Raw genomic sequence first — 24,947 nt, 5'->3', positions numbered from 1 at the left:
TGTACCTCAGCTTTTCAGAGGGAGGGAGAGGAAAGGGGGCAGGGAAGAGGGAAAACAAAGAATAAGGAAATGTTTAGTGCTCTTAAATCCAGTCCAAATAGCTGAAAGAAAGGCACTCCCTCAGATAATGGAGCCATTAGAAACTCTGAAGGTTCCAGCCACCAGTCCTCACAGGGCCCTTCCAAAAATTTAATTCACTCTCAGCTACAAACAAAGGACATAGAAAATAATTTTGAGACTATCTGCCAAAGGGGCATTTTGGCCTGGTTCCTATGCATACATACACCTTCCTCCTTAGAAGGTAAGGTGGTTCCTCCCCTTCATTTAGGCAGCTGTTCCATACCCATGTCAACCCTCAGCTGCCCCCTTCCCCTTTTTCTTTAAGAACTCTGCTAGAAAAAAAAAAAAAAAGTATGTTCATGCAGTTTCAACACATTTTATTATATTTCTGTATGCATTACTCTCAAAACATATCACAAGAAATGATCAAACCACTTAAAACCTTCAAATAAAAAATCTGAAACAGTTTATGCCCACAATTGTACATATTTATAGTTAAGAAACATTCTTTATAAATATTGTTTCCTCTGTAGCAAGTTAATACCATAATTTAATTACAAATGGATAAATATGGTAACGGGTATTTACAGAAGGAAGGGTGTTATTACGGAAAAGCTAACGGCACAACGTTTATTTTCCCCCACAATCTTTCATACAGGAACTAACAAATTGAACTTGCAAAAGCACTAAAACATCACATGTAAACCCAGCTAACAGAAAAATACATTCACAAGCGTTGGTGGTGGTGGTGGTGTGTGTGTGCTGTGGATCAATGTGTTGAAGAAACAGAAGGGAGACTTTGGCACGGCTCGGTTTTTTCCAGTCTATAGTTGCATGAAGTTTACAATCAAGTTGCCTCATAAAAAGGAACACAATATTCAATACCACGATACAAAATAAACCATTTTCTTCCACATTACTTAAAAAGAAACCGGGTGAACTAAAAAGAGAAAAGAAAAAGCCCATCACTTGGGGAAGAGAAGGGAAGAAAGGCAGGGAGGAACGCAATCCGGAGAGTTACAAATGGACAAACTTCTATACACCAAGAAGCCATTAAAACCACCTTGGAGAAGGAAGGAGTTCGCTATGTACAGTTTGTCAGAAGACTGGGAAGTGGGTGAGAAGGAAAAGAGGGCATGGGGGGAAGGGAAGGAGGGTTTGGTTCAAGATTTTTATGGGTTTTTTATTTTTTATTATTTTTTTTTTAAATTTCTTATTTTATGTTTTCAGCGGAGACTCCGGAAGGGATATTTTTGCTTTTCATGCCTAGATTATTTAAAAACAAAAACAAAAACAAAAACAAACTTTTAAAAATCCTTCTGCTGGTAAAATCATTTTCATCATCATAAAAATCAGATTCATAATTTTAACAACACATCACAGGGTGCCCTCAGCGCTCGCCACCGGGAGGGCTGCGCCAGGGCGGGGACCGGGAGAGGAAGAGAGGCCCCGGGCTCTCACACGTACCATTCATTGAAGTTGGAGGAGAGGCCGCTGTGGCCCCCGGCTGTCCCGCTGCCCCCGCCGCCGCTGCCGCCGCCGCCCCCGCCGCCCGCCCCGCCGCCGCCCCCGCCGCCGCTGCCTCCGCCGGAGCCGCCGCTCGCGCCGCCGCCGCCGCCCGAACCTCCGCCCCGGTGCACCGCGGACACGGCCGCCGCCGCCGCCGCCGCCGCTGCCGCCGCCGCCGCCGCCGCCGGGGAGAGGTTAGAGCTGCTCTGGGGCTCGGCGCTGGGGGACACCAGCCCCGGGGGCGTGGACGACTCGTAGCCTGAGCTGGCGGCTGGGGAGGACTCGGAGCCCTGCGGAGAGGACTCATGGACCTGCAAGACAAAAGCCGGGAGGGGAGACCAAAGGGGACTGGGTGTGAGTGCAGCTGCTGTGGGGCCGGGCTCCCGGGGGAGAGCACCTCCAAGAAAGGCCCTCCCCGCCCGCCGGGGCCCCGGGGAACCCTGGCCTTCCCAGGCTGGCAGCGGTTGTCCGCGCCGGTTGGGAGCCGGCGCCGCGGGCCAGCGGCCTCACACTCCTCCCGGCCTCCCCGGTGGTACCTTCATGTGTTTCCGCAGCGAGCTGGGGTGCGTGTAGGACTTGTCGCACATCTTGCACAGATAGGGCTTATCGGAGGTGTGGACGTGCATGTGCTTCTTCCTGTCGCTGCTGTTGGCGAAGCGCCGGTCGCAGCCCTCGAACTCACACTGGAACGGCTTCTCCCCTGTGGATAGAAACAGGGGCGCTTGCTGCCCACACCCAGACCTTCCCGGAGCCCCCACCCACTCTGGAGGGAACAAGGCCGCTTCCAGAAGGAAAGAGGAACTGGAAGGGCCTGGGTCCCTTAGCCAGGTCGGATCGCCTCTGTAGCTGAAGATGAAATTAACTGCCTTCCCACCTGACAGTCCTGCTCATTTATGTCATATTTTAATTGTCTTCCAGACTAACACCCATTTCCTGAGATTTATAATGAATTTGGGGTAGCACCCCGTCCTGCCCACCTTTCTATAGGGCTCCTTGGATTCGCAGCCTCTAACAAATTGGTCTCGCCATGGAGAAGCTGTTATTATGACAAAATATTTAGGGCATCATCAAAATCACACAGGCTGCTGGGCTGCTGTCGGTTTGTCTCTGGGGCCAGTAGGCAATTACATTTGGAGTTGCTATGTTGTTTGGGGATGGGACTGTGGCTCGTAACTGAGCCAGTATATTTCATCCAAAATTCTGCAAATTAAATTAACCATTCTTCTAGTCTCACTTCCAGTCATTTTAAAATAAGCCGGGGAAAAAAAGGTAAATATTAGAGATAAGACAACATCTAGCGATTGCATAGGCACAGGCTGGGCAGTGGGGGGTGGGGGCGTCAGCAAAGGCTTTCAAAATCTCCCTGTTTAATTTTCTGGCGGTCCCTGCATCCTGTTGCCAGAATTCCAAATGCTTGGAGTCATTTAGAGGTGTGAGAACTCAAACATCGTTCCTCTTGGAAAGGGGGCCGTTTAACGTTAAATTCCATTAGCACCTAAATTGTTTTTTAAAGACATCCGCTCAGACACAGGACTCGAAAGCATTTCATGCAAATAAATTTCTCAAATTTTAAACCTTGTTAAAAGCTTGTCTCGCACCTCGGCTCCCTCCCTTCCCGGAAGAGAACAATAGGCCGCTGGCGCATCCCCACTTTGGAGTAAATATTGACGGGGGAAGTTGCTAAAACATTTGGCTTTCTTTTAGGAAATCGTCTGGCACGATTTTGGCTGGGACCTGGTCAGAGATGAATAATCTATGAGGCGAGAGGCGCGTTCTTTTGCAGCTCCCTCTTCTCACGCGACTGCCCCGCGGGGCCGCGCTGCCCCGGGGTTTTCTCTGACCGAGTTGTTGGTCCAAGTTTGGAATCGCAAACCCTCTGGTGCCCATCAGAGACTTTCACAAACTATTGCGAATCCACCGTAAAGCCCCGTGACCTACCCCTAAATAGGCTTTAAAAACACTTTTTTTTTTTTTTTTTTTTTTTAAAAAACAAGAAATGCTCTACAGTTTCGGCTCGCATCAGACTCATTTAATGGAAAAACAGTCCCGGGAAGGACGTTTGGACCCGGAGTAAAAGAAGTGGGAAAACACACAAGCCACCCAACACAGACACACAGCCGGAGCAGAAAAGCACATCCAGACAAGCTGGCAAAATCCTCTCTAGGCTCGATTCCCGGGCGCCGAGTTGGAGAGCAGTTTTATTTTGTGCGTTCTATCTAGAACGGAAATTATTAACCAAGGCTGAGCAAATGAAGCAACTGCATCACCCAAAACATATATTTGATGTTACACTGATCATTTAAAACTCAGTTTCCGTACATGGAAAAACCCAGCCCGATACTATTCTTTCATTCCAACAAAAACAAGCCGCTGGCTGTCTCCGGTACACAAAAACACCTCCCATCCGAGAGCAGGGGCTGGCGGTCGGCGCGTTTCCCCCAGCCAACCAACCACAGCCTCTCTCCTCTCCGCGCCCCATCCCTGTCCCGGCCCGCAGTTACCTGTGTGGGTCCTTTTGTGGATCTTGAGGTTCTCGGAGCGCGCAAAGACCTTGCCGCAGCCCGGGAAGGGGCAGGGGAAGGGTTTCTCGCCTGTGTGCACGCGGATGTGGTTGACCAGTTTGTATTTGGCCTTGAAGGGTTTGCCCTCGCGCGGACACTCCTCCCAGAAGCAGACGTGGTTGCTCTGTTCCGGGCCGCCGACGTGCTCCACGGAAACGTGGGTCACCAGCTCGTGCATGGTGCTGAAAGTTTTGTTGCAGCTCTTCTTGGGGTTGCTCAGCTGCTCCGGGTCGATCCACTTGCAGATGAGCTCCTGCTTGATGCACTGCTGCCGCATGTAGCGGAAAAAGGCACCAGGGTGGTGGTGGTGGTGGTGGTGATGGGCCGCGGCAGCTGCCATGTTCATACCCATGTTCATATTCATGGGGCCGTACTGGTTGTGGAGCTGCGCCGCTGAGTAGGGGTCGGTCCGCGGGCTGGCCACCTGGCGGTACTGCTCCGAGCGCCCGAATACCTCGCCCGGCAGCCCCAGGCGCATCTGCCCGTTGAGCACATTCTGAGAGCCGTGCGGCCCGTGCTGCTCCGGGAGGCCAGGGAAGAGGAGGTGACCCTGCGCGTCCGAGTGCGCGTGGTGCAGGCCGCCGGCTCCTGGCCCAAACAGCCCATGCTGTCCGCCGCCCGGCGCCGAGTCCCCGAAGCCGCGGCTGCGGAACAGGAAGTCCCGGGTGGAGTTGAAAGGCGGCCCAGAGTAGGAGCCGACGTGCGCTGCATGGGGCCCGAGCGCGGCGGCGGCGGCGGCAGCCGCGGCAGAGCCGGGGTAGGCGCCGGGGCCCTGCGACGTGAACGCCGAACTCTGGCCGGGGGACAGCTCGTGCGCGCCTGGGTTGAGCTTGAAGGCGCCCATGTGCGCGGCCGCCGAGTCCACGAAGCCGTTCTGCGCCGCGGCCAGGCTCAGTTCGCGGTCCTGCATCTCGGCAGCAGCCGCCGCCGCCGCCGCAGCCGAATGGTGATGGTGGCGCGCGAAGCTACCCACCCCGATGGCCGGGAACTGCGGCCCCGCGTCCAGGAGCATGGCCAGCGCGCCCACCCGCCCCGCCGGCCCCGGCGAGCCCCGCGCCTCCTCCGCTCCCACTCCCGCCCCGCGCGCTGTGCGTCCAGCGGCCGCCCGGCTCCGAGCGCAGGCGGCGGTGGTGGTGGTGGCTTCAGCCCCGGGAGCCGCGCTCCTGCGCCCGCCGCCTCCGCCGCCGCCGCCGCCTGGATCTGCCTCCGGCGGCCGGGCGCGGAGCGAAGGCGCGGAGAGGAAGAGGAGGAGGAGGCGGCGGCGGAGGAGGCGCGGGAGGAGGAGGAGGAGGAGGTGGAGGAGGAGAAGAGTCCAAAGCCAGGCGGAGAACCAAAGTGTATTAAAGGAGCTGCGGCGGGGGCGGGCGGGCAGGGCAGGGGAGGGCGGGCGGGAGGAGGGAGCGGGAGGGAGGTGTGGGGAGCTCAGCGGAGAGGGGGGCCAACGGGGGGCGAGCGCAGCGCCGCGGCCCCCACCCCTGCGCGCACCCGCGCGCGCACGCACACACTCACTCGCTCACCAGCCCCGCGGACCCGGGGCCCGGCAGCACCAAGCGGCGCCGGCAGAATGAAATCACAGCAGCGGCGGGGCCACGGTGCCCGAGCGCGGCGGCTGTGCAACGGGCCAGGCAGGAGGGCGAGGAGGGGACGGAGGCGAGCTCTGCGCTCCGCGCCCCGGCCCGGCGCGCCCGCGGCTCCACCTGACCGCGGCGGGGGCACAAGGGCAGCAGGCGGAGGCCGGGCGCCCGCTCCGCAGCGCGCTCGGTCGGCCGCTCCCTCCCCCGCGGCCCTACTCGCGCCGCCCCGTGCGCGGCGGGTATTGTTCGGAGCCGCGGCCGAGGTGTTTAGCCCTCCTCGTCCTCCGCGCTTGGCATTGGCTGCGCCTCGCGTAGTAAACTTGCAGCAGCCACGAATTCCCCCAGATGAAGGAAGCGGCCGCGCCGCTCCCTCTTTCTTTAAGTTGTGCGGGAGGAGGAGGAGGGGGAGGAGGAGAGATTGGGGCTGTGGGAGGGGAGAAGGCTAGCAAAGGGAGGGGAGGAGGGGAGGCTAGGCTGAAAAACAATAACAACAATAAAAAAGTGATCTCTAGCTCGCTCGCTCCCTCTCGCCGGTCGGTTCGGGGCGCTGGACCCGGAGCCGGCAGCCGCACTCCTGAGGACCGACCGGTGTCCGAGACCCGAGCAAGTGCGAAGAGGCCAAATCAGGTCCCCCCTTTTCTGCTGCGGTGGGCTTCGTTCGCCACCACCTCTACCTCTGTTTATTTCGGTGGGCGCTACAGACGCCGCCGCAAGCCTTTTTTTTTTTTTTAATTTTTTGTCTCCTCCTTTTCCTCTCCCCTCCCCCGCCTCGTCCCCACGTCTCCCGCCCCGGCCTCCCTCCCTCTCCCCCTCTCTCCCTCTCTCCCTCCCGCTCCAGGCCGGGACTCCCGGTCACACCGCCCCTTTAACGGCGGCTCCCGCCCCGCCCGCCCTTCCGTCGCGGCCATTGGCCGCCGAGGCCCCGTCAATCCGGTGCCCCCGCCCCGCGGCTGATCCGACACTCCTCCCCCGCTCTCCCGAAGCTCCCCGCTGCCCCGGCAGCCGCGGATCCCGCGGATCTTCCCAGCCAGCCCGGCCTGCCAGCCTACAGCTCCTCGCCTGAGCGTCCGGCGCCGCGGCTCATGTTCGCGGCTGGCCGCTGCGCTCCCCGGAGCCAGGAGGCCGGCGTAGCGCTGGCCTGGACCGCGGGGTCACTGTGCCCTTGGCCGGGTCCGGAGGACACAGCACCCTGCACTCGCGCCCTTCTGCAGAGGCCACCGACTCCCCGGGGACCCGAGCCACTCCTGACGGGCACCGAGAGCGGGCAGTCGTGGTCGCTCGAGAACTTGGTTAGCAACCGGGTTCGCCGGGCGAGAGGTTTCCACGCGCCGGGACTCTACAGGCCCTGGGCCCCGTCGGGAGCGCGCGGTGGGGAGCGTCCCGGGAACCGGTCCCCTGATCGGTTGGCACGCTCTCTATCTTCTCCCCCCACCCCCCCCCCCCCTTTTTTTTTAAAAAACTTACTCAGTGGTATTGAAAACACAGGTGCTGGATGGTGGGCCCAGGTAAAACCAGACTTGCCCGTTCCTTCTGGTCTCTGGACACTCACCCAGACACCACCCCCCTCCCAGGCTGTGGCCCCCACCCCCAGCTCGGCGCGCTCTGCTCCCCCCGCCGCTCGCGTCCCGCTCCGATTACAGCAGTAAACACTGGGCAGCGGCCCCCGGGAGGGAGGGGGTTGATTGGAAGTCGTTTAAAGACAGTGTTATCCTCGGGGTGGATGCCCAGATGCCCCAGCCGCTGCCACCGTGGGGTGGGAAGTATGGGGCCGGCGGAGGCGCGCGGCCAGGCAAGGCTCTGGCTGGAGTTTGACCGAGGGTCAGGCTCAGGGCCTCCAGAGAAGAAACCTCCAGACCGGTAGGGCTTAAACCTGCTAGAAGATATTAATCACTGCTTCTCCAGGAGCGGGGAATGCCGCCGCACCTTCGGGCGGTGGCGGGGCCGGGTGGCTGCTCCCTTCGCGGCGCCAGGCCTTCCTCGCGGCTCTGGGGCTACAACCGCCCCCCTCTCCCGGCCTCCCACCCCGGCTCCTGGTTGGCCGTTGGGGACATTTCCTATCCCGCTGCGGAAAGCTTGTGCTCCCAGAGGTAACGGGAGAGGGTTTCCGCGGGCCCGGAGGCTGCAGAGGTGTGAATGAAAGGCCTGAAGCCAGAGCCTCCCTTCGCCTAGCTGGCTCCGAGAACTGCTTTTATTTACAAGTCTATGGGAGTTGAAATAAAATTCAAGTAAGAGAAAATAATCAGTACGCATTTAAAATGTTCACGTTGAAGTGAATCAACAAAAACGCGGGAAGACAACTCTTGCTCGCTATTGCTGGACGAACCCGGGCTTTCTATCGCCCGCACAGGCAGCCTCTCCTGGCTTAAGCGGGTGTCTGCAGGTCAGAGCTGGCCGCAGCCCCTTGCTTAAGGTGCCCTGTGCCATCCCGCTGCCCACCCCTCGTTGCGGTTGGAGGGTGGCAAGAAGGAAGGAGTCTGGGTCTTCTTGTCTGAAAGCCTGAGATTTTGTCTGGAAGCTGGAGATTCTCGCCTTACCTGAAAGGAGGAAATGTTTCTCATTTCCACACACCTCTCTGTTGGGGGTTGGGGGCGTGGGCCGCGAATACCAACCCCCTAAGCAGAAAGGGCATTGAGAGAGAGATAGAGAGAGACAGAGAGAGAGAGAGAGAGAGAGAGAGAGAGAGAGAATCTCCAGGGAGAAAAGGCTGCCTTGCTACATTGAATCAATAAAAAATTGCCCAGTGCACAGCCTTGCACACTTGTTTCCTTTATTCATCAATTTATATGGGGGGTTGGAGTGAGGGAGAATATTGGAAAAGCTTACTCCAAAAATATTTACAAAGTAAAATATTTTCTTAGAGATTGGGCATGAGAATTGCAGTCCTGCACATCTAAAAACCTCCCTTCCCTCCTTTTCGCCAGCCATCAGACTTCAAGTTTTCCTCCTTTCCCACTTTCTCGCCTCCTCCCCACTCCTCTGTCCCTCTCCTCATTTCCCCATTCTCTACCTTCGCTTTGATTTCCTTTTTGCAGCGCCTGCGGTTCGGGCTGGCGCGGCTGGGCGCTGGCTCACGGTAGATTCCGGGGGCCGCGTGCAACCGGGTGGTGGGGCAGACTCCTTAATTCCCGCCGGAGAGCCCGCGGGCTGGGCCCTCCTGACTATTCTTTCCAGGCTCCAGTTCTCTCTCTGCAGGACACAGAGGAGCTGAGCCAAGTTCAAAGTCATGTCGCCATACCCTCTTAGAAGTGCTTTATTTCTCTACAAACCGCAAAGCCCCTTTCCCTCATAACACACTATTCTTTTATTATTATTATTATTATTATTCTTTTTTTTTAAGGAAGAAAAAGAAGAGCAAGAAAGCAAGGGGGAAAAAACTGCAAAGGCTTTCAGAGTCATTGCCTCAAAAGTAGATTTGGGTTCCTTGGCAGAAGGGAAAAAAGCGGCTAGGCTGCGTTCTGTACCTTGTAAGTGATCAGTTTTTCAACAGGTTTCAGGAAGGGCCCGCGTTGGCGGTGTCAGACCCCCGGGATCCACAACTGTTTCCATCGGGCAAACATGTTCCCGTTTGTAAGTTCTCCAAAATTGTTCTTTGACGATCTCATCGTTCCCCCCGCGGGGTGGGTGCCTGGGGCTGGACAGAGTTGGGGCTTTGCTTCATGTGGATGGTCCCGGACGGCCGGCCCATGGGCTCAGGGTCTGGCGTCCATTCTCCCCTGCCATAGAGAATTTGTCTTCAAAAACGGCAAATCCCATCAAACACCCAGCCACTCATTCGCTGAGCACCTCGTTGTGGTTTGTGGGCCTCTGTGAACGGTTGACTGACTTCTTTTGTAGCATGACCAGTATTTTGTGTGCACACATACATAAAAACAATGTGTATGTACACAATACAACATACTCTCTCACACACACAAAGGTATATCTTGCCAGCCAGGAGAAGCCAAAAACAAACAAGCAAACAAAACTGACCTTTAAGTTGGAAAACATAAATACTCCGTGTCCATACTATTCAAAATTTTAATTTCCTCTTAAGGAAAGGGGTGGGAAGGGGGTAAAGATGAGAGAAACAAATGTGGAATCAGCTGTCTATATACACCAGGCCAATAAAAAAAAAAAAAAAAAAAGAGGATTTTAGCACCATCCTCAGTATCACAGACTCATAAATTCAACAAGATCATCAACAGGATATTAAGTTGCAGGGCACCTTTGATTCAGCCCTCTCAGCCACTCCTGGGCTGGGCGACCCCTGACCCATGAAGGACCACATGTGTGGTGGGGGAGCCCCCTCTGTGAAACCCACCTAGAACAAAAGTTCTTTGTCAGAGCTTCAGAGAAGTGTAATGTAAAGAGAGAGAGAGAGAGAGAGAATCTGCAATGTGAAAGAAGGGGAAATCATGAAAATCTCAGCCAATGTTGTAACTTTTAAATACCATTTTTTAAGAAGGGGGAGGTTGAGTGGAGGTGGGGAGGTACCATAGGATAAGGCCCTCTCCAGTCTGCTAAAAGAACTTCTTCCTACAGTTAAAATTTACTGTTCTGTAACTGGGCTTATAAAAACTCTCTATATAAAATATATGCTCACTGGCAGTTTAGTGATAGGGATGCAAATGTTTGTCTATTTGTCATTAGGGACTCAGAAAGAAAAAAAAAGTCGCCATTTCTATCTGACAGTGGTTGTGGTTTTGCAAAAGGAAGAGAACTAATTGTCCTGACTTTGTCCCCTCTTTCCTGATGGGAGGTGTTTCTACTGCAAAACAAAGCAAAAGAAAAACACACCCCAAACAGGAGGCATTAGCGTACATGAATGTGTTTAATTATTTTGAAGACCGTTATCCTTGGGGCTCCCAAATGAACTACATCCAGGGAGGCTGAATACTGGTGACAGGAGAGCAGTTTTCCAATAAACTGCAGTATTATTGCAATAGACTTTGTAATACAATTTATGCTGTCATTCATAAATAACAATGCCATATGTCAACCATATTGCTTACACAAGTAAATCCGTCAACGTGTCAGTATTTGATTTGCCTCCATGGCTTCTTCAAATATTGAAGTATAGGTATTGGAAGGCGTGTGGAATGGCAGAAAGTGCCCACAAAATCTGAGATTAAAAAGAAACCCCACACAACCTCTGCCTCTCTTTTACCTCTCATCCAAAAACATCCTAAAAGATAAAGAATGAAGGGCGGGGGGAGGAGAAGCACATCTGGGATCCAATATAAATAAATATTGGGTGGTTATATGGACTGTGAACACATAAGAGAGTTTTGTGGTTCCTGCTTTGACCTTCTAAGTGTATTTTAAAGCACAACAATTAGGCATTTCCCAAGAAATTACCAATCCTAATGGTCATATGTGGGTCAAAGGCCATTCTCCTACAACCCCCATCTCTGAGGGTAAAAATGATTGATAACCAAATGAGAATATTTGATGACAGGCCAATTTTACTCAAGTTATTTTTTAGTAATGGGGAAGTAAAGACAGCCATAATTTTTGAAGGGCTTTTAAGCACCAAGGTCAGGTAGACATGGGATGGGTCCCATTCTTGACTATCCAAAATAAACAACCCCCAAATCCAACGTTTCAGTCACGCCTACAAAGTCCCAATCTTGTGCCCTAAAAAAAAAAAAAAAAAAAAAAAAATTCTCATTAAGCCCATGTACATGGAACAGGGATCATAAACTTTAGCAAGAAGCACATTTTTAGGTTACTCTTAGCCCGACTGGTAACCGTGAAGCCTGAGGAATCAGGGTGAGCTCAGAAGGGCAGGAAGGAGAGGCAACCTTGGGAGGGACGCTCAGAGGGCTGAAAATTGCCCAGCTCTTGGGAGCACCCAACCCCCCAGGGCTGGCTGGCAGCTCACACGGGGTTAGATCTGGAGTGGTGAAGGCGGAAGTGTGGGGATCTGGTACCTGCCCAGTGCAAGCCAGGCTTGGGGCCGAGAGAGGTGGCAGGGTACCTCACTGCCTAGACGCCTAGCCAGCCTGATTTGAGAAAAGCCTTGAACCCAAAGTCCTCATCACTTCGGGCATGAAAAAGCTCAATGAAAAGGAACCTTTGTGGGTCCCCTTGCCCACCTTGCGCGGGCTTTAGAGAGGTCTGACTGTACTCCTTCTCCACTTCCTCCAGTATCTGCTGGCGTAACCCTCCTCCTCCCGGTTGAGCACCTACTGGCGCCCTTGGGCTGGGCTCCAAAAGTGTTCTGAACCCCAGAGTAACTCGGGGCACCCTGTTCACCCTTGAACCTGGCTCTGGTGCGGCCCAAATGGCACTAGGCGCTCCAAACCCGGCGGGCACCCTGTCCTTCAGCAAGGAGGACTTCCTCGCTGAAACCACGCGGGGCTGGCGAGCGGTAAAGCAATTGCAAGGGCAATGAAAGGCTGCTCGGTGGGTCCCCCAGATCCTTTCTTGTCCACCTCACCGTCCCTAGCTTTCCCCCTCCCCCCGCATGCAGAAACAATCAAACAAAGGCTCAAAAGCCAGGAAATGTCCAATTCACTTCCTTTAAGTTTATTAATCGCCCACACCCATCACAAGGAAACTTGGCTGTGCTCAGTGACGAACGGAGGGCGCCGGGGAGCCTCAGTCACAGCCCCCCTCCCCCTTTCGCGCAGCGGGTAGCCATAAGCGCCAGCCTAGGCATCTTCGCGACCGGGTCCTATTGCCTCAAGGCAGCTGAGCGCGGCGGTGCCGCCGGGTTCGGGCCAGTTCGGCATTTTCTGTACCTCCTCAGCCTCCTCATGCCTTTGTTTGGCTCTGGGAGAAGGTTGGGATTCGGGGTGCAACAGGGGAAGTCTGAAAATCGATGCTCCCCAGGAGCACCTGTTGACCCCAGAAAGGGCATTTCCATAGATGGCCACGTTGCTGCTGTCTCCATACAAGCATCTCCACTGCAAAAGCGCAGACAAGGGCATGAGTTTGAGTCGGCCCTGACAACCATCACCACTGCAGAAATATGGGGCTGAATCCACCGACGGAAACTGGCATAACGACTTCTATACCCCCCTGTTTAAAACAAAACACAACAACACCATTATTATTATTTTCTTCAGCGCCCTAGAAATTGCTGGTGTTTATTTAGGAAGTGTTACACAGTTATTGGGTCCTTAGAAACTCGGGAGGTTTAAGGGGGGTTGATTTGGCTCCCAAACGGCTTGAAAAAGAAACAGCGCACCTGGGGTCAGGCGGGTCATCACAATAACAAAAAGCGCGTCTACAAAATAAAAAGCTCTTTTATAAAGAAAGGCAATCCGGGAAATCCACTGTGAGCCTTCCTGGTGACCATCTAGCTAGGCCTATTCTCAGGTTTAATTGGCAGGCAGTTTATTGGCGCCTTATTGGTGTTGATTGAAATTTTGCTCCCAGTTCTTTCTTTTAAGAATTAGCATCTCAAGTCGATTTACCTGAGTCAATTATCTTTTTAGAGTCTGGGTTTGGCCATAAATTTGCAAATATTCATTAAGCGTACTTAAATATCTTTCTTTCTAATCATCATCCAAATCTCTATTATTTCCTAAGAAAGTCTTTTCTTTTTTAAGGCTTCCATAAAAAGAAATTGATCAGGGAGCTATATTTGAATTAAGACATATTAAATCGATGACAGATACATATCATGCTGTGTTTAACAAGAGTTGTACAAGGAGGCGGGTTCCAGATTCCGCACGGCTCTGCTGCACCATTATTCACATTTTTACAGCCTTTCCTTCATGCCTTCACCCATTAAACCATTAAATTTCAGCAATTCAATAAAACAAAGCAGTTATAATTTTGAGGAAAAGCTATTTTGAAGGGGGTGGAGGTACTCATTTTATTGCACAATAAAAATGCTCAATAGTCCATATTAAAAGGTAGGTTGTGCTTATTTTCTTCTTTCTTTATTCGTTCATTTTTTGGTTTGTTTTTACTTATAACCTGCAGGACTGAATGCAATGCTGCCATTATGGAAGTAGTGATGCTCATTGCCAAGAAATTCAAATAAAGGAAACTCATTTGAAATGTCCTGAGAATGGGGGAAGACAGTAGTGACAATTCCAAATATGATGCTTTCCCCATTACCCGTCCACAGAGATGGCAGTCCTTTCTCCACTTTTGCCTGGTTGGCTTGAGACGTTTTGAGTCTTTGAAAGGAAAATTGTGAAAGGACTCATCCTCTCCAAACGCAGATGCGGATTTTTGTCGCTGTTGTTTATTAATTTTTTTCATTGTGTTTGCACTCATGCCTTTCTTATTTCCCGTATTTGAACTTCATTGAAGCCGAAAGAAAAAAAACTATTTGAAATTTGATTGTAGTGTTTTCTTTGTTTGCTTGTCAGTTTTCTAAGAGGAATGACATTCCCAAGGCTTACAGTGAGGTTGCCTGTTAAACATTGCTCACACCGATGTAAATGGGGCCATCGAATCAGTTCTTTTGAAAATATTTCTTACAACTTCCCCGGACCATCTCTCGGGACCATTAAGATGATGTCTTTATGCAGTCTATTTTTACTTGGACTGCAAATGAATCAAGCTGGTAACTTGTTTTTTGTACCTCCCCCCAAGAAAAAAATTCACATTTTAGTCAATAACACTTTTTTTTGAATAATTTTATGCAAGGCAACAAAATAAAAATTAAAAACCCTGACTTTAATTTTTGAACATCTTGGAACATCACAAAATCTTAAGATGCTTTCTTTTTAAGAGCTGAAGTGACACTTTTGGGCAGCAATAACCCTGAAATTTGGGGATGCCACATTTCTCTACTCCCCCCAAAATGATGCAGGAACCTATCTCTTTTTGTCAAGTGATTTGATAACAAATCCCTTGAAAAGGATGGAACTCGCTCCCCCCCCCCCCCGCAAGGCCAGTTTACAGTTTTCAAATAAGACATCTCGCCTCCTAGATCAGTATATTAGAAAACAATGACAAGGTAAGAGATTATTCTAATAGTAAATACATAGCAAAGGTATTGCTTGATTTTTAAATATTCATTTTATTGGATCAGTTTTAATTTATGGCCCTTTCAAAGAAACTGAGGCGCACGTAAGGAGTACTCTCTGGGCCGAAAAGAGGAATTCTGCGTGAAGGATGTTGTTTATTTAGCCGCTTCCCTCTGGAGAGCTGCTGTTTGGCCTGCCCTGCCACTGTATCTCAGAAAGGCAAAAGTTAGAATCGCTGCCGGGTGTTGCCTCACCCCCACCCCCGTACATCTAATTGGAACTGGCAGATCTAGAACTGACGATCAGTGAGATTACACTTCAAGCCAACTCCTTTGAACCACGTTGAAAAGGACTGCATGAGCTAAGAAGTCGAGGTAAACGGTTCCTTTTCGGGAAAGATTTATTTTGACTTCACCTGGTGTCTTGCGGAGCCAAATCACTTAAGTTGTTTTGCAACCAATAAGACTTTAATATCTTCCCTCATTCTGCGCTCTACTTGAGCGCCCGGCAGACTGGATGTCCTTCCCAAATAAGAAGTTTCTAGCATCACCTCTACAAGTATGACGACCGGCACACGGTTCACCTTCCTCTTCCGGAGAGCAGCCCAGGGCTCTTCCAACGGAGGAGGTAGAAAGTGTTTGGATGCTGCTGGGGGAGTCGCTGCGTGCGGTGAGGCGGAGGTTTTTGAAGTTGGGGGCTATCCCCCAACCCCCTTTGTCCCGGGGTGGGGTGGGGGGGTGGTCCTCAGCCCTTACCCACCCCGCGCCCTGCGGCCGCGTGCCGGCGCACGCTCTCCGAAAGGCGCGTCATGGGAACGCTGGGCGCTGCGCGCGCAGGCCCGGCACAAACTTTCTGCAAGTGCAACTTGGGCATCCCCTGGAAGGCGGGGACGTAGGGCTCCAGGGGAGGAGGGGGCGCGAAGCGAAAGCGAAGGATGCTGCGAGCACGGGGGCGGATCCCCGCTGGGCCGAGGGCCTGAATGGGAGCCAATCCGGCAGTCGTGGCTGCTGTCAATCACGATGTTCCCTCCAATCCCACCCATGCCATTTCCAAAATCTCGGTCCCACTGTGCAGCTCAAATGTGTTCTCTCTGCCAATCGCTGGAGGACAGAGTGGGAACAGGAATACGCAGAGTTAGGAGGCCAGGACAAAGAAGTTAAAGAGAGCCTAATATATACATGTTTTTGAAGGTGGGCAGAGGGAAAAAAAAAGTCCCCCCAGTGAGGGTCTATGGGTCTGATTGTGTAGTTCTGATGGAGCCCCCTTTGAGCAAGAGGAACCCGCCAGCGCTGAGATTAGCGGATTTGGCAACGGCTCAGGCCAGGCCGCTTCAGAATATGACAGGCTTCCCGGCGCTGGCCAGCCCGCCCGCCCACTCCCAACTCCGCGCCACAGCCACGCACCTCCGCCCTCGGGACCTGAGCTCTGACCCCGGCGTGGCCATCACTCCGCTCGGACCCGAGCACATGGCCCAGGCGAGCGCGCTCGGCCTCAGCCCTCCCTCAAAGGCGCTCCCGGCACATCCCGAGGCGCCGGCGGCCGCCGCCCGCGCTGCAGCCTCGGTCGCGCACCCCGGCGCCAGCACCTACCTCGGTGGCGGGGGCAGCGGCCGCGCGCAGCCCTCCGCGCCCCCGCCCCCAGCCCCTCCTCTTCCTCCCTCCCCTTCACCCCCTCCTCCTCCCCCTCCCCCTCCTCCTGCCCTCTCGGGCTACACCGCCACCGACAGTGGCGGCGGCGGCAGCAGCGGCAAAGGCCACAGCAGGGACTTCGTCCTCCGGAGGGACCTTTCCGCCACGGCCCCCGCGGCGGCCATGCACGGGGTCCCTCTTGGAGGGGAGCAGCGGTCTGGCACAGGCTCCCCCCAGCACTCGGCCCCGCCTCCTCACTCGGCTGGCATGTTCATCTCGGCCAGCGGCACCTACGCGGGCCCGGACGGTAGCGGCGGCGGGGGCCCGGCGCTCTTCCCCGCGCTGCACGACGCTCCGGGAGCCCCCGGCGGCCACCCGCACCCGCTCAACGGCCAGATGCGCTTGGGGCTGGCGGCGGCCGCGGCAGCCGCGGCGGCTGAGCTGTACGGACGTACCGAGCCGCCCTTCGCGCCGCGCTCCGGGGATGCGCACTACGGGGCGGTGGCGGCCGCTGCAGCCGCCGCCCTGCACGGCTACGGAGCCGTGAACTTAAACCTGAACCTGGCGGCGGCTGCTGCTGCCGCGGCAGCCGGACCGGGGCCCCACCTGCAGCACCACGCGCCGCCCCCGGCGCCGCCGCCGCCGCCGCCGCCGCCGGCGCCCGCGCAGCACCCGCACCAGCACCACCCCCACCTCCCAGGGGCGGCCGGGGCCTTCCTGCGCTACATGCGGCAGCCAATCAAGCAGGAGCTCATCTGCAAGTGGATCGACCCCGAGGAGCTGGCCGGGCCGCCACCGCCACCGCCCCCGGCCGGCGGCGCCAAGCCCTGCTCCAAAACTTTCGGCACCATGCACGAGCTGGTGAACCACGTCACGGTGGAGCACGTGGGCGGCCCAGAGCAAAGCAACCACGTCTGCTTCTGGGAGGACTGTCCGCGCGAGGGCAAGCCCTTCAAGGCCAAATACAAGCTCATCAACCACATCCGCGTGCACACGGGCGAGAAGCCCTTTCCCTGCCCGTTCCCGGGCTGCGGCAAGGTCTTCGCGCGCTCGGAAAACCTCAAGATCCACAAGCGCACTCATACAGGTGGGTGTCTGTCCCCGGCCGCGCCGCCGCCGCCGCCTCCCGCGCCGCCGCCGCTTCCGCCGCTGCTTCTCTTCCTCCTCCTGCTCGCCTTAATTTTTCCCTCCTTCTGCTGCTTCTCTTCGCATACGTATAACCCGGACATGTGACTTCTTTTTTTTCTCTCCCCCTTTTTTTCTATGAATAAGTAATTCGATAGCACACACAGGCCCCGCGCTGGGTTCCCACACGGTGGAGTCTCCAGCGCGCTCGCAGCCCCTCCGCCGGGACCGGCAACGCGCTCCAGACGCCGCCGCCGCCGCCGCCCCGGAACAGAAGCAGCAGCAGTCGGAGCAGGAAGGAGCCCAGGACGGTCGGCAGCCCCCATTCGCCCGGCCCCGGGAACTTGGGGAGGGCGATGGGGAAGGGGGGCCGGAGCTGGAGCCGCCCTGGTGGCTCTTCCCTCCCCACCTGGTGGCAGAGCCCGCACCGTGCTCCGAAGCGCGGGCGTGCGAGGGGGCACGTGGGATTTACTCCGATATTGAGGCGACCAGGCCCAGCTCAATGTGGCCCTTCCGGGAGGGGAGGGGTCCTGTCCCTCCGGGGCGTGGTGCAAAATGCCATAGAAATGCGCCTTTGGGGCCCTGAAGACCCCCTCCCCCCCCCACTCACGTTTCCCACACATACATCTTCACGTGCACACAGCACACAACTTCACACACCCGTATCTCACATACTACCCCCCCCCCCCCACTTCCTGGTAGCTGGAACACCCATATGCCCTGACACGCTTATCTTCCACATACACCCTCACATACGCACACTTCCCCATTTACACACCTTCATACATACCCATACAGTATCATACAGCTGTCACACACATTTTATCACACATACCCTGCAAGGTGCTAGAGAACTTGGCTTTGTCCTTTCAAAGAGGATTCTATTTGGAGGAGGGCAGGGTGAGCTGCAGTCTCCTGCGGTCCTTGGTACCTGCTCCCCCGTAAGAACTTGGGGGAAGCCCCCAGCGCTGTGGGGACCCCTCCCATCCCAAAGGCGGCTGCGGCGTGGGGCGGTGGGGTGTTTCCTGTGGGTCGTGTGCCTCCATCGAACGTACTAGCGCGTTGGGCGGAAGCGCTGATGAGCGCGAGCAGTCGGGATTTATAGGGATAGACAATATTACCCCTCGGAGGACACTTAAGTAACTGGAGTTTACATTTAGTAATTACTTGGCTGATTTATCGGCGCCGGGCGGCAAGGAGGCAGCCGCCGCGCGTGGGCCCAACGCCTGGCCAACAGCCGGAGCCCGGGGCATCAGGGGGTTCTGCGTGCAAGCCGGGTCAGGGTGGCCTGGGGCTGGGCCCGGGGCCTGGCTCCTCCCGGCCATCACCTGATAGGCCTCCTGTGCACCGATGCTGGGCTGGGAGCACATCTTTCCGGGAACTCCGTTGGCCAGCCCCCTGCTTTTCTAATCGAGATGGTCCACCCTAAGGAATTTTCCAAAAGGAAACTTCCCACGAGGCTCTCGGAAAAACTCCCTGGCCCGCTTAGCCAGCTGTTTGCCCCTGTGCCTGGCACTTGCCGCCAGGACAGGGGCCTGGAACCGTAAAGGGGGCTCGCGGGGCGCGGGAGGTGAAGCCGCCCCCAACCCCGTCCCCTATGGGCACCCTGAAAGCAGAACCTGCGGCCTTGGGCCTTTCCCGCCTTTGCAGGCCTCGGAGAGAGAGTGGACTTTTCCTTCTCCGCCGCCGGACCTGAGGACAGTTTCTTCCCCCGTGGAGCAAGGAACTGGAACTTGCTGGCGCGGAAGCTGCCACGGGTCGCGGCTCCCTCCGACGGCAGTCCAGGGGGAGAGGGGCGTGCACGCGCGCGCGCACGGCGGGGGCGGAGATCCCGAGCGCTGCGGGCCCCTGGGCAGTAGTGTTTTCTGGTTTCACGGCGTGGTCAGGGTTGCGTTTCCTGCCCGGCTGCGGGTGGCGGAGTGGTTCTCGCCGAGGCCCTCAGGGAGGGGTACCGGCGCCTCACGTTAGTGCTCAAACCGGTGCCCAGGGGGTTTTGGCGGTCCTTGGGCCGCTTAGCAGTCGAGATTGGGTGCGGACAGGGACCATTCCGGAACCCCCTCCCTACCAAGGCGCTCTCCCTTTTGGGGGTTATTCGGAATCCCGGAACAGATTGATCAAAGGGAATTATCCCCCGGCCACTCCCGAAGGCCCATTTCCTGACCCACGTTCCTCCCATCCCCACCCCCATTCGGTTTATAACCTTCCTTTGGGCCAGACTCGAGTTCTCTGGGAGAGGGAACTGGTAGAACAGAGAGCAGCTCACGCGTAGCCTCCTTTACTCTCTCAGATTCTGCAAGTAGTTAGATTCTGATAGACTCCTCTGTCGGAATCTGAAATGTAAACACTGGGGTTTCTCACCCTTTCCAGTAAACTGGAATTTGCTCACTGTTCCCCGCCTAGGTCCCCTGAATAAAACAAGCAATTCTTTCACCTTTACTTATTTTCTCCTTCTATTTTCGTCCTTAATATTACCTTAATCCCTACTTTTCTACTCCCCCCACTCCCCACCCCATTCCATATCTCCCTTCTCTGGGCGTAATTGTTTCTCTTCATCGTGGTTAGTGGTGGGACCAGCAGTGCTTAGAGCTACTGTATTCTTCACAATCCGGGATCCTTAGCGAGGACAGGAACAACTCCAAACGACACTGCACATTTGCATAGGGTGAATAAAACCACTGAAGCCTCCCTACGGAAGGAAGGCCCATTATAAATTTTTAAATAATGCTATATTAAATTAGAATTATCTCCAACTTAAAAGTAAAACTCAGATCAGGATAGATAACTGATATTTTTATGAAAAGTGATTAACTTGTTTGTTGTTGTGTTATGTTGTGTTTCCCCTCTATAGACCAGTGTAGGAAGTGTATTTGAATAATATTTAATTTCATTTTTAAACAGTATTTAGAGGTAGGGGAAGTTATAGTCCAGGCATCTGAATACTTTCAGATGTGTTAACACACTCTGGCATCCAAGCCTTTGTCATTGGTGAGATTAAAAAGAAAAAGAAAAAAAACTACACTGAAATAGTTGTATATGAAAATTCACCACAAAAATTTATGTACACTAAACTGTCTTAAATAGTTGCTTTTTGAGAAACATATCCAAAACCAAGGAAGAAGCCATACCTAGTGAGCCACCAGAGTAGGTGCTGAAATTCAGTAGAGAAACTCAACTTAATTTTTAAAAATCATTTAAATATGAGGGAGATATTATCAAACAATAGTATGTATGAGATAACTGGTTCAATTATGACTCAAATACATCAAGTTCATAGATACTGAGGTGAGAAGGAAAATTCCTACTGCTACCTGCTGTCTTCCTTTTTTGCTTTTTAATACCGAGGTGTTGTGGCTGAATTTCTAGTTGTGTTATTAACATGTCCACTCCCTGAACTAGGGGCCTTGTGTTTAAAGGCATTGTGTTCCTGGGGTGGTTAGAGCAGCTTAAAGAAAGGGACGATGGGCCAACGACTGTGGTAAACAGTCCCTTTTCTGACTATTAAGTGGGGTAGAAGGCTGTCAGAATACGTTTCCGTGGGGCATCAGGTACAAGCTAAGTTCTGGCTGCAGCTTGTGGTCTTTATTCACGTTTCCGAGGTTCTGTTCCAAAGGCTCCTAATTGCCCTGCAAGTTGTGAGGAAAGCTGGGAGAAAGAAGAGGCCAACAGCCTCGCCTCTGCCCATCCAGGCTTATATGAAATCTAGTGATGGGACTGTGTGTTTCACAGGTGCCTTTGTTTCTAAAGAGAACGGGGTTTTGCCTTATTTCCTTTCCCATCGGTGGAATCCTGGGGACGCTCTGAAACAAAATGCCGTTATTATAATTGCATGGCACCTCCCCCACTTCACTTTTAATTTAGTGTAATGTGCTTACTTTTCTCTTTTTTTTTATATCCTTCCCCCAAGCTGTGGCTTTGGAAGAATCATTTTATTAGCATTTATATTGACAGGGGATCTGCTTGTATCCTTGCAGGTACAGACCTTGAGGGCAGTGAGGACACGGGTATCTGGGTCCTTGTTGGATTTTGGTGTTACATCCTGGATCATGCTCTAGCCATCGTCTCCCTGAACCCTCTGGTACTGCAGGGACTGACATCTAGCCACTCACAGGCCCAGTGTCCCTTCCCTGTTGCCTTCTGGAACGTAGGAATTAGGAATAGAAACCAGGCTGGGGTTGGTCTTCGAGAGAATGGGAAAATGCATCCTCATTTCTGTTCCAAGATTTCTCTCTCTCAGGTGAGGGGTCTCTGAAAAGCAATTGTTGACCTGCCCTCTGTTTTGTTGCAGGGGAAAAGCCTTTCAAATGTGAATTTGATGGCTGTGACAGGAAATTTGCCAACAGCAGCGATCGGAAGAAACATTCCCATGTCCACACGAGCGACAAGCCTTACTACTGCAAGATCCGAGGCTGTGACAAGTCCTACACTCACCCCAGCTCTCTGAGGAAGCACATGAAGATTCACTGCAAGTCCCCACCACCTTCTCCAGGAGCCCTTGGTTACTCCTCAGTGGGGACTCCAGTGGGTGCCCCCTTGTCCCCTGTGCTGGACCCAACCAGGAGTCGTTCTAGCACTCTGTCTCCTCAGGTGACCAACCTCAATGAGTGGTATGTTTGCCAGGCCAGTGGAGCCCCCAGCCACCTTCACACACCTTCCAGCAACGGAACCACTTCCGAGTCTGAAGACGAAGAGATGTATGGGAACTCTGAAGTCCCGCGGACGATACATTAGAATTTACTAGTAATAATAATAAGTAATAAGTGGGAGTCCTTGGACCATATCCTAACCTGAGACAATGCCGAGCCTGAGACAAACCCTTGACTCAGACTTGCCACCGGGTCTAATTAGCCCTATTTATTCAGTATGAAACCCTATGGTGTTTGTACATTTAATTAATTTAATTAAGATATTTGGGCTTTTTTTTTTCCCTTAGAAAACAAACAAACAAACAAACAAACAAAACCCAACCAAGCTGGACTTGTAGGTTACAGGGGAACAGGGCTAGGAGCAAAATGTACCAAGGGTTAATGGAGATACACACTGCTGACTCAATATATGTATATTTGGAAATGAGCAAGAAAAAGCATTAAGTCGGAACTCAACACAGCACCAAGGCCCTCTGCATTTCCTGGAGTGCCTCGAGATTGCCTTTAACACCATAACGAGGGCTTCTCTGGAGCCTCTTTGCCTCCTCCTTGGGCCCTATTTCTGAAAAGGCCTCTTGATTGTAAACCACACACTTGCTGCATTGCCAACAGATCTTAGACTGTACCTGTGTCCAAAAATATTTGTAAAAAAAATCCTTTGAGTTCTAATAGTTGTGATTTTAACTTTCCACTCTTTTATTACTGCTCTCATCTTAACACAGTATTTTTATACGGGATTATCTCTTCAGTACCCTGCTTGTAGGATTTAAAAAGAAAAAAGATGCAGCAACCTTATTACGTCTCTGCGTATTGTGCTACTGTGATTGTTCCCGCAAAAGTGGGGACAAGAACACGCTGCTGCAACAGTCAACTGTGAAGCTGTGATATTTTATAAAATAGAAGAAATTCAAGTGCTTTCTTTTTTCTCTACGGTTTTTTTTTTTAAATCTGAAATCGCAGATGCTGCCTTTTTACTGTGTCCAAACTCCTTGTGTCATAAAAAGATAAGTTTTAGAGAAGTTTTTTGGGATGCCAAAATTAACAGGCAAGTCTAAGGAGGTGTGATGTTGGCAACATGCCTACTTTTTTGGGAAAGCTGTTGTTTTTAAGACAGGCCAACCCCTCTTTTATACTGTTGTATCAGCCTTTTAAAAAGTCTTTATTTTTCAATGCCCGAACTGCATTTTCATGCATTTTTTCCCACCTGAGCACTAAGCACACTGAATTCTATCCCATTTGAAAACGACAGTGTGCGAAGTGTATGATTTACATGAAAAGAGGGGAGGGAGTGGCTATACATATTAAAATTTTTAAAAGGTTTCTAGTTACCACCAAACACTGATGAATGTGTGACCTTTGCCAGAGCTGTCAAGCTAGGATAAAAAAGGTCAAGGACCTAGGACAATAACTCTTAGTCAATTTATTTTCACTTCATGCAACACATCTTGTGCAAAATATAGTCCATCATAAACATCATACAAATATACTAAAGAGCACTAATTTATCCTCAGAGACCCTGAAGACACCCCCTCCCCAGGGTTTGTAGAAATTTGTTTTGTGTGCTGTGAGTGGTTGATGTAGTCTTGTCATTGTTAATAACTTGTATGTGAACACTATTATTTGTACAGTTGAATTAATTTATTTTCAGACATCATCCTTTGTTTTCCTGGAAGAGTTCAAAGCACACCAAAGAATTATATTATACATTTTGGTGAAAGATTGTTGTTTATGATCCACGGTTTATTTAAAAAAAAAAAAAAAAGGAAAGAAAATGGGGGAATATATTTTTAAGCTTACTTGAATGAACAACGTAATGTGAAAACCAGGACTCTTCCTGCATGTTTTTTTTGCATTGTGTTGACGAGATTATATATAGTTTATAGATATATTCTATTACTAGTACAGTGCATGGTGCTGTCACTTTGAAAGCCTTTCAATGTTGTCTTCAGATTGTTACAGTGAATATGAAACATGCAGACCCTCCTTTATAAAGAAAAAGACCATAAAACTTGAATATAAAATAATTCTACATTTTTAAAGTTTATTTGATTTTCGTATTATTCACTTTCAAAGCTCTTTCAAATAGACAAAATAAGGTATGAACTTCGGGGGGATAATTTATGTATCGTAAACTTATTAGAACAAAATATTCCTGATTTATAATGAGTTGTTTTATTTATACAACTTTTTCAATGGTAGTTTGCACTATTCTTTATTATGCTACAGGTTTATTTATTCTGAAACAAAGGAGTATGTATTTTATGTATTTTGCCATGCATAGGTTTACTCTGCCACAGATTTATTGGTTCCTGATACACCTAAAATAAAAACTTAAAATGTGTACCTCCAATAGAAAGAAAGCAAGAATGACTATGAAGTAAAAAATTTAATAAAGGTATTCTTCCTATGTATTGCTCATGTTTTGCCTAATGGCATATTTCTGCCATTCTTTTACAAATAGAACAGGCTGCTGACTGGTGAACATTGGGTCTTCTTGAGCTCTTTATTTCTTAGCCTCTCCCTAGCAATAAAATATTTTTACAGCTTGGTTTAACTTCCCATCTAATCTAGAAAATACAATATTTATGAAGACTGAGCCCTGTAAGTTGCATGTAACACTAACATAAATCTTAGGGGTTCCTGCACTCATTTGTTAATAATGTCCTTAGAGATCCTAATCGGTGAAAATCTGAAAAGTGAGTTTTCGCATTTCTTTGGTGCCTACCCTCTAAAGTAAAAGGGTAAAAAGTATGAGGAAAAGGTGGAGGGACAGTGAGAGGCATCCAGGCACAAAGAAGGGTAAAATCAGGGGCTGAGATGGGTACTGAGTTAACTACACGCTGAATGAATAGGACATTAAACACTGCTCACATCAGGTAATGGGGGGGGGGGGGGTAAGGGGGGGAGGGGACGGGTAGCATCCAGTTTGTGG

At 52.0% G+C, this 24,947-nt stretch overlaps 2 protein-coding genes and 1 long non-coding RNA gene across 4 annotated transcripts; 1 reads left to right on the top strand and 2 right to left on the bottom strand.

Moving 5' to 3' along the window:
• Positions 1-420: 420 nt before the first annotated feature.
• On the bottom strand, positions 421-5,165 carry ZIC2 (Zic family member 2). Of its 2 annotated transcripts, none has more exons than XM_023252910.2 (3): positions 4,071-5,165; positions 2,106-2,269; positions 421-1,880 (listed from the first exon to the last, which is right to left on the bottom strand). In XM_023252910.2, exons 1-3 carry the CDS (start codon positions 5,140-5,142, stop codon positions 1,518-1,520), a joined length of 1,599 nt encoding a protein of 532 aa, XP_023108678.2. In that variant the 5' UTR covers positions 5,143-5,165; the 3' UTR covers positions 421-1,517. The 2 variants fall into 2 exon arrangements, with proteins under 2 accessions (XP_023108678.2, XP_044911371.1); XM_045055436.1 differs by having other exon boundaries at positions 1,746-1,917.
• A 7,028-nt stretch (positions 5,166-12,193) lies between these two features.
• LOC111560162 lies at positions 12,194-15,805 on the bottom strand. Its single transcript, XR_006596483.1, has 2 exons — positions 15,035-15,805; positions 12,194-12,709 (listed from the first exon to the last, which is right to left on the bottom strand). It is a non-coding gene; the product is annotated as an uncharacterized LOC111560162 (long non-coding RNA).
• ZIC5 (Zic family member 5) lies at positions 15,785-24,426 on the top strand. The gene is made up of 2 exons (XM_023252902.2): positions 15,785-17,334; positions 21,658-24,426. The coding sequence occupies exons 1-2, from the start codon at positions 15,798-15,800 to the stop codon at positions 22,098-22,100; spliced, it is 1,980 nt and encodes a 659-aa protein (XP_023108670.2). The 5' UTR covers positions 15,785-15,797; the 3' UTR covers positions 22,101-24,426.
• Positions 24,427-24,947: the final 521 nt, after the last annotated feature.

Source organism: Felis catus, chromosome A1 (assembly GCF_018350175.1).
Source record: "Felis catus isolate Fca126 chromosome A1, F.catus_Fca126_mat1.0, whole genome shotgun sequence".
In the NCBI taxonomy this organism is placed as follows: Eukaryota; Metazoa; Chordata; class Mammalia; order Carnivora; family Felidae; genus Felis; species Felis catus.
Note: the sequence above shows the minus strand (reverse complement) of the source record. Positions and strands in the feature narration are given on the sequence as shown.